General features: G+C 55.7%; 1 protein-coding gene across 1 annotated transcript in view; it reads left to right on the forward strand.

The window, feature by feature from the left end:
• LOC111161376 (ryanodine receptor 1) overlaps positions 1-13041 on the forward strand; it is a 108644-nt gene extending 95603 nt beyond the window's left edge. The window contains 16 exon segments of the mRNA XM_022524996.1: positions 1-523; positions 1206-1276; positions 1819-1972; positions 3010-3096; positions 4073-4324; positions 5157-5287; positions 7004-7046; positions 8361-8491; positions 8594-8654; positions 9070-9216; positions 9512-9646; positions 11634-11790; positions 12177-12241; positions 12341-12441; positions 12622-12673; positions 12809-13041. The exon segment at positions 1-523 is cut by the window's left edge and continues 15 nt beyond it. Of these exon segments, the coding sequence (XP_022380704.1) occupies positions 1-523; positions 1206-1276; positions 1819-1972; positions 3010-3096; positions 4073-4324; positions 5157-5287; positions 7004-7046; positions 8361-8491; positions 8594-8654; positions 9070-9216; positions 9512-9646; positions 11634-11790; positions 12177-12241; positions 12341-12441; positions 12622-12673; positions 12809-12904 (2206 nt within the window). The 3' untranslated portion in view covers positions 12905-13041.
• The last annotated feature ends 66 nt before the right edge of the window (positions 13042-13107 follow it).

A 13107-nucleotide genomic window follows, 5' to 3' on the forward strand; every position in this document is an offset into this window, starting at 1 on the left:
GCGCGGCCTCAGCTACCGCAGCCTGCGGCGGCGCGTGCGGCGACTGCGGCGGCTCACGGCGCGCGAGGCGGCCGCGGCGGTGGCTTCGCTGCTCTGGGCGGCGGTGACGCGCGCGGCGGGCGCGGGCGCGGGCGCGGCGGCTGGCGCGCTGCGCCTGCTCTGGCGCTCGCTCTTCGGCGGCGGCCTCGTGGAAGGCGCCAAGAAGGTGACGGTGACCGAGCTTCTGGCCGGCATGCCCGACCCCACGGGCGACGAGGTGCACGGCGAGCAGACAGCCGGGCCCGGCGGCGACGCGGACGGCGAGGGCGCGGGCGAGGGCGCGGGCGACGAGGCGGAGGGCGCGGGCGACGAGGAGGTGGCGGCGCAGGAGGCCGGCCCGGGAGGCGCCGACGGGGCCGTGGCCGTGGCGGACGGGGGCCCCTTCCGGCCCGAAGGGGCGGGCGGCCTCGGGGACATGGGTGACACGACGCCGGCGGAGCCGCCCACGCCCGAGGGCTCCCCCATCATCAAGAGGAAGCTGGGGGTGAGAGGGCCCGCGGGGTGGTGGGGGCTCTGGGGTTTTGGAGACCTTGGGCCTAAGAGGGAGGACCAGACTGGAAGGGAGACTCTGAGAGACAGAGAGAGGAGAGAGAGCCTGAGAGATAGGCCCGCAGAGACGAACCAGAGAGCATAGACCAGGGAGGGAGAGACACACGGTGAAGTGGACTCCGAGACGGAGACCTTGAAACAGGTAGTGCTTCTGGGAGAGATCAAGATACCTGCACAAAGAGAGAGGAAAGACCCTGAAACCTAGTTAGAGGGGAAAGGGGACCGGTAACAGGAACAGCCCGGGACAGGGTCAGGGACTCTGGGAGAGCCCCTCAGATATAAGCAGGTGGTTGTGAGGAATTAAGTAGCCCCCACCCTCAGGCCCTGAGTGCGCTCCGGCTGCGGTTGTCAAGGTGAAGGGAAGCCCTGGGGAATAAGACCTCCACCTGGAGTCAGCCTGACTCTGCACAGTGCTTTGGCAAGACGTTCCACCTCCCTGAGCCTCAGTTTCCCCTCTAAAATGAGACTCTCATAATCCCTCCTCTGATGGGAGGAGAGGAAACAGATTGCCCCGGGGGAAATGACCAAATGGGGACCCAGAGAGGAACAGGCAGGCAGAGGCGCTCTGAGAGGCGCTTGGGGTGGCAGCTGGTCCCTGATGCTTGTCCTGCTTCCAGGTGGATGGAGAGGAAGAGGAGCTGCCTCCAGAACCCGAGCCAGAGCCCGAACCCGAGCCTGAGAAAGCCGAGTGAGTGGCCTTGGAGTCCAAGGGGCCCGGCCCCTGTCATTGTCTCCCTTCTGGACCCAGAGCCTCCTGAGGTCATGCTGTGTCCTCAGCCTCACCCAGACCAGGCTGGGGCCCAAAAGGAGCCCAAAAGGCTCCTCTTTTGCCTCCAAGCCTTCCTATGGGCTGTCCTCTCTGCTTGGAGCACTTTCTCCCATGCTCATCTCAGTCTTCCTTCTCCTTCCCATTTGGGCTCACATGCCTCCTTCTCCAGGAAGCTTACCTTGACACACACACCCTGCCAACAAGTGGAAGACGTGTTTCTGGGGCTCCCACAACCCTCTTGAGCATCCCTCATCCAGCTCTGACCCCTCTGGGCTGCCACTGCCTGGTGACCGGTCTGTCACCCATGGAGGCAGCGACTCATCACTGTGTCCACAGCACCATCCAGACCTGGGCCAAGCATGGGGTGGGCCCCCAGTGCACAGCTTTGAATGAATGAATGATTGAATGAATGGATGGATTGCCCGGGTACCTCCTCACTCTTTCTGTGTCCTGCCCTGCAGTGCTGAGAATGGGGAAAAGGAAGAAGTCCCTGAACCCCCACCAGAGCCCCCCAAGAAGACAGCACCTCCTCCACCCCCTCCAAAGAAGGAGGAGGCTGGAGGTGGGGGCTTGGAATTCTGGGGAGAACTGGAAGTACAGAGGGTGAAGTTCTTGGTGAGGACCCCGCAAGGGCTTGCTGGCACCTCCTCTTCCAGGGAGACCTCCCAGTGTCTTCACAGCACCTCTTTTCTGCACCCTGTCCTGGAGCTCACCTGTTGCAGGCTTAATGCTCAGAAGAAGCCAGGCTGGCGTGAGGGCACAGATGTCCCCAGACAGAGTCAGGACCTGGTCACAGGGCAGCATCTTAGGTGGCTCCCACTTAGGTGGCCCCCCATTTGGCCCCTGCTCAAGATCCTTATTCCAACCCCCATACCTTTGCTCCTCTGGGGCACCCTGCCTCGGCTCTCCACCCCAACGTGCTAGCCAGAGCTAAATCCAAGCGAGGACATGCTTCTGTTCCTCCCACCACGGCCTCTTCCTTGGCTCTCAGCCTTTGGGTCAGAGCCACCGCACTGGTCCCAGCTCCTCCTGTCCGAGGTTGTGGGGAGAACTCATGTCCTCATCCAACCCAGAAAGAAGGGAGAGAGTTTGGGAGGGCAGGGCTCAGGGCTCCACCTGTCCTGCCTCCTCTCCAGGCCCAGCCTGAGATGAGGGGCTGAAGGAAACCTGTTGGGGGGAAAGGTGGTCCAGCAAGGATGCATGGGAAGAATGAGGGACAGGAAGAATGATGAAGAGAGAAAGAGGGAGGGAGAGATGGACATACGTGTCCTCTATCTGGGCTAAAGCCTCACACAGGAAGCAACATACCAGAGCAGTTGGGAGTGTGGACTCTGGAAGTGAAGTGCCTGGTCTCAAACCTCAGGTCTGCCACTTCTTGGCTGTGTGACCTTGAGCAAGACCTCTCACCTCCCCGAGGCCCAGTGTCCTCATCTGTAGAATGGGCAGATCAGCTGTGCCCGCTTTGTGGCAGTGCAGTGAGAGCCGCACACATTCGTGTGTATAAAGCTCTTAGTGCACATCCTGGTATACAGTAAGCACTCAATAACTGGGACGTTGTGAACCAGATTTTGGATCGTTGGGTGGATGATGGGGCAGATTCTCTAGGGAAGAAGGTGGACTGTAAGCTCTTTCCCTTTCTTTCCTCATCTTAGAACTACCTCTCCCGGAACTTCTACACCCTGCGATTCCTTGCGCTCTTCTTGGCCTTTGCCATCAACTTCATCTTGCTGTTTTATAAGGTGCTGGTCACAAGGGGGCCAGAGGATAGGCGCTTATCTCTGCTGGGGGACAGGGCGGCTCGGCCCCTACCAGGTTCCCAGGGCCCGCTGGGACAAGGTGTTGGATTGGGGGTGCCTGGGAGGTTCTGGCTGGATGCCAGATCTTGGGACCCCCGCAGGAGCGTGTGTGGGTATCTGGGCGCATCTGGGACAGAGCAGGAAACCGGTGCGGGCTTCCATGCTCAGCTCTGCCACTCACCAGCCCCGTGGCCCTGGGTGCAGACCTTGGCCTCTGCGATGTGCACTGATTCAATGAAGCTTCTTGGTTTTCTCATAAGCTAAGGAGAAATCTGCGGGGAGGAGGAAATGGGCAGCTTATGGTATGGAAGGAAAGGGCTCAGAACCAGACCTCCTGAGAGACAAAAGGGCCCTTAGGTTCTTACTGGAGATCTAGATAACAGGACAGGTAGATAACAGTCTAGCTGGCTTCTGTGGGATCAAATCCCAGCTCCACCACCCACTGGCTGTATGATGTTAGGCAAGGGCCTTAACCTCATTGCCCCTCAGTTTCCTCATCTGTAAAATGGGACACTGATAGTGTCTATCTCTGAGAGCTGTGGGGCTTACAAGAGGATTAGCACGTGTAAAGCACTTAGAACAGTACTTGGCATATAGAAAGTGCTGCGTAAACATCAGTTATGCCTAATTTTAGCATTTGTGTTAATATTGGTGGTCAGTCTCTGCAAGGATCTGCTGCTAAGGAGAATCAGCTCCAACGGCTTCCTGTCAGTTCAACAGTCAGATTCCCAGGGCAGAGTCTGACTTGCTAGTCAGGGTTCCAGGCTCACCCCTCATCTTGATTGACAGTCTCACCGAAGATGCATCTGCCTCCCGCCCCCCACCCTGCCGCCACCCCCAGCCTCAGGAATGGAGGCTGTTAGGTGTGTTCATGGCTTCCGGGTGTGGCAGGCCCTGACCTGATCTCTGCCCCCTTCAGGTCTCAGACTCTCCGCCAGGGGAGGACGACATGGAGGGCTCAGCAGCTGGGGACTTGTTAGGTGCAGAGTCTGGTGGCGGCTCTGGCTGGGGCTCGGGGGCCGGCGAGGAAGCGGAGGGTGATGAGGACGAGAACATGGTGTACTACTTCCTGGAGGAGAGCACCGGCTACATGGAGCCCGCCTTGCGCTGTCTGAGCCTGCTCCATACGCTGGTGGCCTTCCTCTGCATCATTGGCTACAACTGCCTCAAGGTGGGTCATGATGGTGGTTCTGGGCCAGGGAGGGGCTCATTGGACAGGGAGAGGTACTGGGCTGCTGCGAGAGTCTAGGGCATGGGTGAGGCGATCTCCCATGGTGCTTGGGACAGAGGGGGCCTGGAACTAGAGTCAAGGCTGCGGGGACTGGGTACAAGATTGGGGTCTTCAGCAAGGACAGTATTCAAACCCAGAACTCACGTGGGTCACAGGTGAGAAGCCAGGGCCTGGGACCATATTAATTTCTGGATCAAGAGGCAGACTTTGTCACAGTGACCATTATTTTCTGTATACTGATCAGCTGGCGAATGAAGGCTCGTGGGGGTCTGTGGGGTCTCGGATGTGACATGGGCACTAACAGGGGAGTGTGGATTCTGACATAACAATGCCTGAGGTTTGTGATGCCCCAGAGGCATGTTATGAGAGCTTCAGTTGGGTTCCAATGGGTCTGTCTGAACCAATCTTGATGCTTTACTGTTGGAGGAATAGAGTTCTTTTGACTTAGAACTTTTGCATATGCTGTTCCCTCTGCCTGGAATCCTTTCCCTCACTTCCAGCTCCTTTTGCCTGCCTCTGTTTTATTCACCCCCCTCCCTTGGGGAAGCCCCAGCCTCCTTCAGGCACCACTTCCGGGCTCCCGTGACTTGCTCCCATCCCAGCCCTGACCCACCTGCCCACCTTTCCCCATGACTGCCCTGATTGCTCTGGGAAAGCTCCCTAGACGTGGGGTCTCACCCCGGTGCCAGCAAGATCTCCCATCTCTCACTGAGGCTGTGGCCTCCTCCTCCATGGCCTGATGCCTACCCCTGTGCCTCCCTGAACGATCCAGGTGCCCCTGGTGATCTTTAAACGGGAAAAGGAGCTGGCCCGAAAGCTGGAGTTTGACGGCCTCTACATCACAGAGCAGCCCGAGGATGATGACGTGAAGGGCCAGTGGGACCGGCTGGTGCTCAACACACCGTAAGGCCCGGGCCCCCACCTCGGGGCGGGTGGAGAGCACAGAGATGGGCTTCCACTCCAGGCCAGGCCTGGGCCTCAGAAGCCCGAGGTTCTGGTCACTGCCGGCCCTGACTCAGTTTCCCCAAGCCTCAGTCTTCCCCTCCGTAATATGGACAAATTTTCCACATACCTATGGGGGTGCTGGTGACACATGGAAATCCCCCGGAGCCAAACCCCAGAGATTCCGGTTCAGTGAGTCTGGGACGGGGCCCAGGAACCTGCATTTAAACCCTGCCCCGACGTGATTCTTACCCAGCTGTCATGAGTAGGCGATAGGAAATCACTTGGTTTTTAAATTGACCTCAGAGAGGGAACAAGCGTATGCGAGAGTGATGTGGTGGGACTCCAGACCCCCAAATTGCATTCCCAGCCCCCTCTGGCCCCAACCTCCCACCCCTGCCATGAAGTCCCACTTCATGTGTTCATACAGTGGGGCCATGTCATCTCTAGAATAAGAACACCAGGTCAGGTTCAAAGCCTGGGTTGGCCACACCCCAGCTGGGAATTCTCAGTCAAGTCACTTAGCCTCTCTATGCCTCCATTTCCGAATCTGTAAAAGGAGGGTAAATAATAGCACCGAGGATCTTGTAATGAAAAAATGAATTCGTGTAGTTTCTGAGGCACAGTGAGTCCTGGATAAGTGTTGGAAGTTATTTTATTATGGGGTCCTGCCCAGGAGAGGTGGTTCAAGGAAGGGAGAGAAGCCACACCAAGGACATCCTATGCTCTCATTGTCACCATCAAAGGCACGTCTAACTTCTACACATTCAAGTGCACACGCTTCACAGAGTAAGGGAGAAACTTCTGTTTATTTTTTAAAGATTTTATTTCTTTAACTGAGAGGTGGGGAGGGGCAGAGGAAAAGGGAGAAGGACAAGCAGACTCCACACCGAGTGCAGAGCCCGATGCAGGGCTTGATCCCAGGCCCCCGAGATCATGACCTGAGCCAAAACCAAGAATTGGATGCTTAACCAACTGAGCCATGAGGCGCCCTGGAAACATCTGTTTAAAGTTGTGTCTGCTCAAGACCTTGACCTCTAAATGCCATTTCCCACAAAAAGGAACCAAGCTCCTCAGAGAAGCAGCAAATTTCAGGGCTGGGGTGGGGACATGCAGCCAGCCGGGGTTACCTTGTGTCACGGAGCAAGGATGTGCTCAGTGGAAAGCAGCATCCAGAAGGGGCTCCCACTGGACAGGTCGGGGCAGTCTGAGCCTCGGTAAGGAGAGGAAGTGCCACAGATCGAAACACATCATATAGGTCTGAACTCATGGATTCACGATAACCCTCCACGCCCAAACCAACGAAACTCATTCCCCATCTTGGCAGGATTTTAGGGCATCAGCCTGTGAATATGAAAACTGGTAACTAATGGGCCAGAATCATCATCCAAAGAGCTTACACCAAACGGAGGGTAGTTTTGTCACTTCGCACCTCCCACCTCCGCGTGCAAGCCTGCTGTCTCCCGCGGGCTCCACCAACATGGCGTTGGGGTCATGGTTGGCCTGGGGTAAACTTCCCCTGGCATGAGGTCTCTAGACCCCGACTCCTAGGAGGACACAGCCCTGCTGAGCAGGGTTCCCTGTGTGAAAAGCGTTGGAACTTCCGCCCACCCTGGCCTGGCTGGTGGCTCCTGGCCCTTCCCACCCTAATATCTCTGGGTCTCTCTCTTTTGGCAGGTCTTTCCCCAGCAATTACTGGGATAAGTTTGTCAAGCGGAAGGTGAGGACATGGATGGGGAGGTGGCAGGGCCTCCTGGGCGGGTTTTTTTTTTTTTAACCATTTATTTATTTATTTGACAGACAGAGATCACAAGTAGGCAGAGAGGCAGATAGAGGGAGAGGGGGAAGCAGACTCCCCGCTGAGCAGAGAGCCCAATGTGGGGCTCGATCCCAGGACCCTGAGATCATGACCTGAGCTGAAGGCAGTGGGCTTAACCCACTGAGCCATCCAGGCGCCCCAACTGGGTGGGGTCTCTTGCTGCCACCTGGATGTGCCTGCCCTGACAAGCAGTCACTTTATGTGCAACCCTGGGCAAAGGGTTTTGGCTACCTCAGTTTGCCCATCTGGAAATGGGCACAATAATCCCACCTCCCTCTGTGATGACATGATACGTGGAATGAATGCAGCAGAGTACCCGGCTCGGAATGAGGACCCAATAAGTATTAGTTAAGAGGGAGGAAGTGAAGTGCACAGACTCCAGAGCTGGACTATCTGCTGTTCTGCCCCTAGCTGTGTCGGCCTTTCTGTGCCTTGGTTTCCCTCAGATTCAAAGTGGGGTCATCGTGAGAGGGCTGACCCCACAGGTGGTTGTGAAGATTACATGGGCTCACGCGTGAGCAGTATCTGGCACCAAGGAAAATTAGATCCTTCGTTCACTCAACAAACATTTATTGAGCACCTGCTTTGTGCCCAGAATCGCTTTAGGCGGCTGGAATCCAGCTGTAAACACAACACTCAGGCTGTCAAGACAGATGCTGAGCACATTTATAGGGTTTACATGGTGGTAAGTGTTGTACAAGAAAAAAAAGTGAAGAGGGGAGTGTGTGTGTGTGTGTGTGTTGGCCAGGCGTAGGCAGGAAAGGACACACCAGTTAATGAAGTGAAAGAGTGACTTAGGTAGAAATCTGGGGGGAGTGTCTTAGGAGGAAGAGCCAATGCAAAGGCCCTGAGGTAGCAATGTGTCTGGTATATTTGAGGAGCTGGAAGGAGGTCTGTGTGTCTGTGTGGCTGGAGCAGAGTGAAGGATGGGAAGATAAGTTCACAGATGACAGAGACCCAATTATATAGGGTTTCTTGACTACCAATCTGATCATAGTAAATTATCCCTATGAATTTGGCTAATGAATCAACTGAAACTTTATCACTCTTGGACCCTCCCCCTGGGCATCTGAAGAAAGCTCTGGCCCTTCTCTCCAGAAAGATGCACCCCAATTTCTCACACAAAGTTCAGAGTGTCCCCAGCCTCACCCCATGCAGGTTGTGGCCCTCCCCGACTCCAGCCATGTCCCCACCGCCACACGCTCCCCTACGCAGGTCCTGGACAAGCATGGGGACATCTATGGGCGGGAGCGGATCGCTGAGCTGCTGGGCATGGATCTGGCCACACTGGAGATCACAGCCCACAACGAGCGAAAGCCTGAACCACCACCGGGACTGCTCACCTGGTGAGTTGGGGACCGGCCTATAGGGCCTGGGGTGGCCAGGGAAGGTGGCCAGGGTCTGAGCATCAGGCATCTGGCCGTCCCTCTTCCTCCCGCCCTGCACAGGCTCATGTCCATTGATGTCAAGTACCAGATCTGGAAGTTTGGGGTCATCTTCACAGACAATGTGAGGAGGGGCCATTGGTGGGGGAGGAACTACAGGAGAAGAGCCTTTGGGGGGCTGGGGCCTCCCGGAACCTTGAACCAGGGATTGACTCCTGAGCCCCTGTGCACCTCGGCCTGTGAAGCCCCATGCCCCCCTACCCAAGGCCCCTTGTCCCTTGGGTGCTCTTGAATTCTCCGACTGTCCTTCAGCAGAGGGTTCCCTCTGCCCTGGGGATGGCTTCTCACCCAGAGTGCTCCAGATCCTCCAAATACTCCCTAAGCTCTGACCCCCAGAGCACTCCCATTCCTCTCAAATGTTCCCACAGTGCTCCCTAACCCCCCAGATGCCCCTTGACCCTCATGAGCACTCCCTGACCCCCTGAGTGCTCCCCGTGAGTCCCGCACGCTCCCTAACCCCTGACCCTGTGTGCCCACAGTCTTTCCTATATCTGGGCTGGTACATGGTGATGTCCCTCCTGGGACACTACAACAACTTCTTCTTCGCTGCCCACCTCCTGGACATTGCCATGGGGGTCAAGACGCTGCGAACCATCCTCTCCTCCGTCACCCATAATGGAAAGCAGGTGTGTGGAGGACCTGACTGAGGGCTGTGAGCCTGGTGGGGATGAGCTGGTAGTCTGAGTAGGGGTGGATGAGAGGGCAGGGCTGGGTGGCTCCCATGAGGAGGGGTGAGGCTGGGTGGGCTGAGCCAGGGTGGGTGTGCGTGGTGGGACCGGGGAGGGAGGGCCACACTGGCTGACAGTTGCAGGGGCGGGGTGGGGTTGCCAGGGAAACTGGGCCTGGGGAGGGGCAGGCTGAGCATGGAGCTGACAGCACACCCACCCCTCCACCTCACCCCCCACCCCCGTGCGTCCCCAGCTGGTGATGACCGTGGGCCTCCTGGCGGTGGTTGTCTACCTCTACACCGTGGTGGCCTTCAACTTCTTCCGCAAGTTCTACAACAAGAGTGAGGATGAGGACGAGCCTGACATGAAGTGTGACGATATGATGACGGTGAGCTACCTTACCTTAGCGCACTCGAGGGCCCTTAGCGCTCTTGTCTGTCAAGGAGGTTAATAGGAGAACCCACCCCGCAGATTTACTGTGGGGGCCTTTGAACGGCACCAGACACACAGTTAGTGCTCAGTAAGCATTCATTGCCTTTGTCATGTTATTTGAGCCTTTATTATTTTTTTTAAAGATTTTATGTATTTATTTGACAGAGATTTCAGGTAGGCAGAGAGAGGAAGGGAAGCAGGCTCCCTGCTGAGCAGAGAGCCCGATTTGGGGCTTGATCCTAAGACCCTGGGATCATGACCTGAGCTGAAGGCACAGGTCCCACTGAGCCACCCAGACGCCCCTATTTGAGCCTTTAAAGCTATTATTGTTGGAAAGGTGCTCACGCATCGTGCCCCTGTCGCTCACGAGCCGTGAGATTTGGGGTGGTCTGCCCAACCTCCTCATGCTCTGGTGTCCTCCCCATAAAATACGTGTGTCATAACAGTGCCTCCAGCCAACGGCTGATTGTAGGACTCCATGGAGTTCCCTCAAAAGTCTTACAATGGCACCTGGTGTGTATTAAGTATTATGTAGGTGTTAGCTACTCTCATCGTGATCTATGAAAGTTTCCCCCAGGGGCGGCTCTGTAGGTGGAGCGACTGACTATGTGGTTCTTGATCTCGGGGTTTAAGTTCGAGCCCCAGGTTGGGTGTAGAGATTACTTAGAAAGAAAGAAAAGAAAGAAAGAGAAAGAAAGAGAGAGAGAGAGAGAGAGAAAGAAAGAAAGAAAGAAAGAAAGAAAGAAAAAAAATTTCACCCAAAGCATCAGCATGCCATGCTTGTTTATACGTTCTCTTTTATTCTGATAATGGTGGTCATGACCCAGACTGAGCTGCGCCTGTGGAGGCATGGGCCACAGTGGAGAAGAATGATCTCAGGGCTATTGCACAAGATGTCCTGTACTCTGGCGCCTTGCTCTCAGGACACAGTCCAGCCCCTCAGCGTGACATTTGAGGCCCCGCCAGACCTAGTCTTGCCACGCATAGCCCTGTTCCCACCACAGTCACCAGTCTGAACTCTTAACTGAGACACAGGATTCTCTCACTTCCTGGGGACACAGAAAGAACAAGTGGAAAATCTTTCGCAAGTGTCAGGCATACCGTGCCCCCCTCCTCACTCAGAACCTTCTTGTAGCTCTCTAGTGCTATGTGATAAAATCAAATCCCTCCCCTTGGTTCACAACACCAGGGAAAAGCCAGCTTTACCTGAATCTAACCACAGTCTCTCTTACTTTTTGCTCCCTGGCTGCCTGTCCTCTTTCGGTTCCCCTAAGACCATGTGTTTCCTCCCACCCAAACCCTGAGCATCTGACATTCTCTCCTTCTTCCACCACAGGCCCCATGTCCACGCCTCTCTCTCACTTGACACGTCACCTTTCAACTTAAGTGCTGCCTCCTACAGGAAGCCCTCCCCAACCATCAGCTGGCCTCATTTCTCTCCCTGCTCTTGCTTACTGGAGCTCTACTTTCTAGCCTCACTGAACCTATTTCAGTTCCTCCTGGGAGCACAATGTATTCTTTGCTCCCCAGAGGTGACGTAACACATGTGGTTTTCTCTGCCTGGAACACTTTCTCCCACCTAACACCTCCTTCAAGTTCCAGCTCTCACATGTCCCCTCTTTTAGGGAAGTCCAGCCTGATCACTCTGAGTCAGGCTTTCGAAGCTTCAAAGCTTCCTGTGCTCCCTCTGTTTCTCCCCTGATTGCCCTGTGCTTCCCCCTCCCTGGCTCTGCCCCCTCTGCCTGTGTCCTCCCTATCACAGCCATGATCACTCTGGCCTGTCACTATCTGATGCCATGTTTGTGAGCCCTGGGAGGGCAGGGCCCAGAGCTGGCTCAGTCACTGCTGTGTCTGCCCATCCCCTCAGTCCAGGGCCCTGGAGGTACTTGGAGAATGTCGGATGATAGAATGTATGACCAGTATGCTTGTCACCTCCCCCACAGTGTTACCTGTTTCACATGTACGTGGGTGTCCGAGCCGGTGGGGGCATCGGGGATGAGATTGAGGATCCAGCAGGCGATGAATATGAGCTGTACCGAGTAGTCTTCGATATCACCTTCTTCTTCTTTGTCATCGTCATCCTGCTGGCCATCATCCAGGGTCAGTGCTGGTCAGGGTTGTGAGAGTGGGGAGTGTCTCCTTTAAGAGTGTAGTCGACCTGGACTCATATCCTGGCTCTGCCTCTTCCTACTGTGAGACTTTAGGCAAGTCACATCTCTGGGCCTCAGTTTTTCCATCTGCAAATGAGGATATTAATGATCCTAACCTCACAGCGTTACTGTGAGAATTAAGTTAATTCCTAGGTGTTTTGCTCATAATAAGTGCTCAGTAAACACTAGGTGTTATTATCTTCAGGAAGCAGAGATAAGATGAGGGAGATGGGGGGTAGGAGGCAAGGCTCAGAGGTAGGTAGCCCCAAGAGGGAGGAGTCTGGGTTGGGTCGGAGTTTGGGCACTGACTTGCACCTGCTGCACCTGCCGTGGTAGGTCTGATCATTGACGCTTTCGGTGAGCTCCGAGACCAACAAGAGCAAGTGAAGGAAGATATGGAGGTAGGTCGAGTCTGGGGGCGACCCAGAGGGAATCCGGACCCCCGGGGTGGGGGAGGGCGTTGAATGGGCCAGGATTCTGATGTCCCCCGCCACCCATAGACCAAGTGCTTCATCTGTGGGATCGGCAGCGATTACTTTGATACGACACCACACGGGTTCGAGACCCACACGCTAGAGGAGCACAACCTGGCCAATTACATGTGAGCACGGGCCGGTTGGCCAATCAGGGTGGGTGGGTGGGGCGTGGCCACTGACTGCGAGGGGCGTGGTACTGGGCATCGGCCAGTTAGGTGTGGTATCAGGGTGGGTGGCTTTCCAGCCAGCCAATCAGGAGAAAGTTAGGGTAATCCTGACCTATCTCCGCTGCCCTCCCGCCTCAGGTTTTTCCTGATGTATCTGATAAATAAGGACGAAACGGAACACACGGGCCAGGTAAGGGGGTGGTAATGGGAGCGGGCAGGGACATGGAGTTGTAATAAAAGGTCAAGCAGCAGGTGGCAGTAAGAAGCGCATGTCGGCATGAGCATTTGAAGATGTGACCAATTCTTCCCCGTGCCCCAACTCTAGGAGTCTTATGTCTGGAAGATGTACCAAGAGAGATGTTGGGATTTCTTCCCAGCTGGCGATTGTTTCCGCAAGCAGTATGAGGACCAGCTTAGCTGAGACCCCCAGCTGGCCCTTCACCCCCCAACCTCAAGTGCCTTATTCTCATAAGTCCCTTAGCCCCCAAACCCTCCCCCGAAGGCAGCTGGGGGACGTGACCATGTACTGGAGAAGTAAAGTCTGTGCTATACCCCTGACATCACTGTGTTGGGTTCTTGACATTTTGGGGATGGTAGGTGGGTGGGCATCCAGGAATTCCGCCC

Source organism: Enhydra lutris, unplaced genomic scaffold (genome assembly GCF_002288905.1).
Source record: "Enhydra lutris kenyoni isolate GAN:26980312 unplaced genomic scaffold, ASM228890v2 scaffoldscaffold85, whole genome shotgun sequence".
Taxonomy (NCBI): domain Eukaryota; kingdom Metazoa; phylum Chordata; class Mammalia; order Carnivora; family Mustelidae; genus Enhydra; species Enhydra lutris.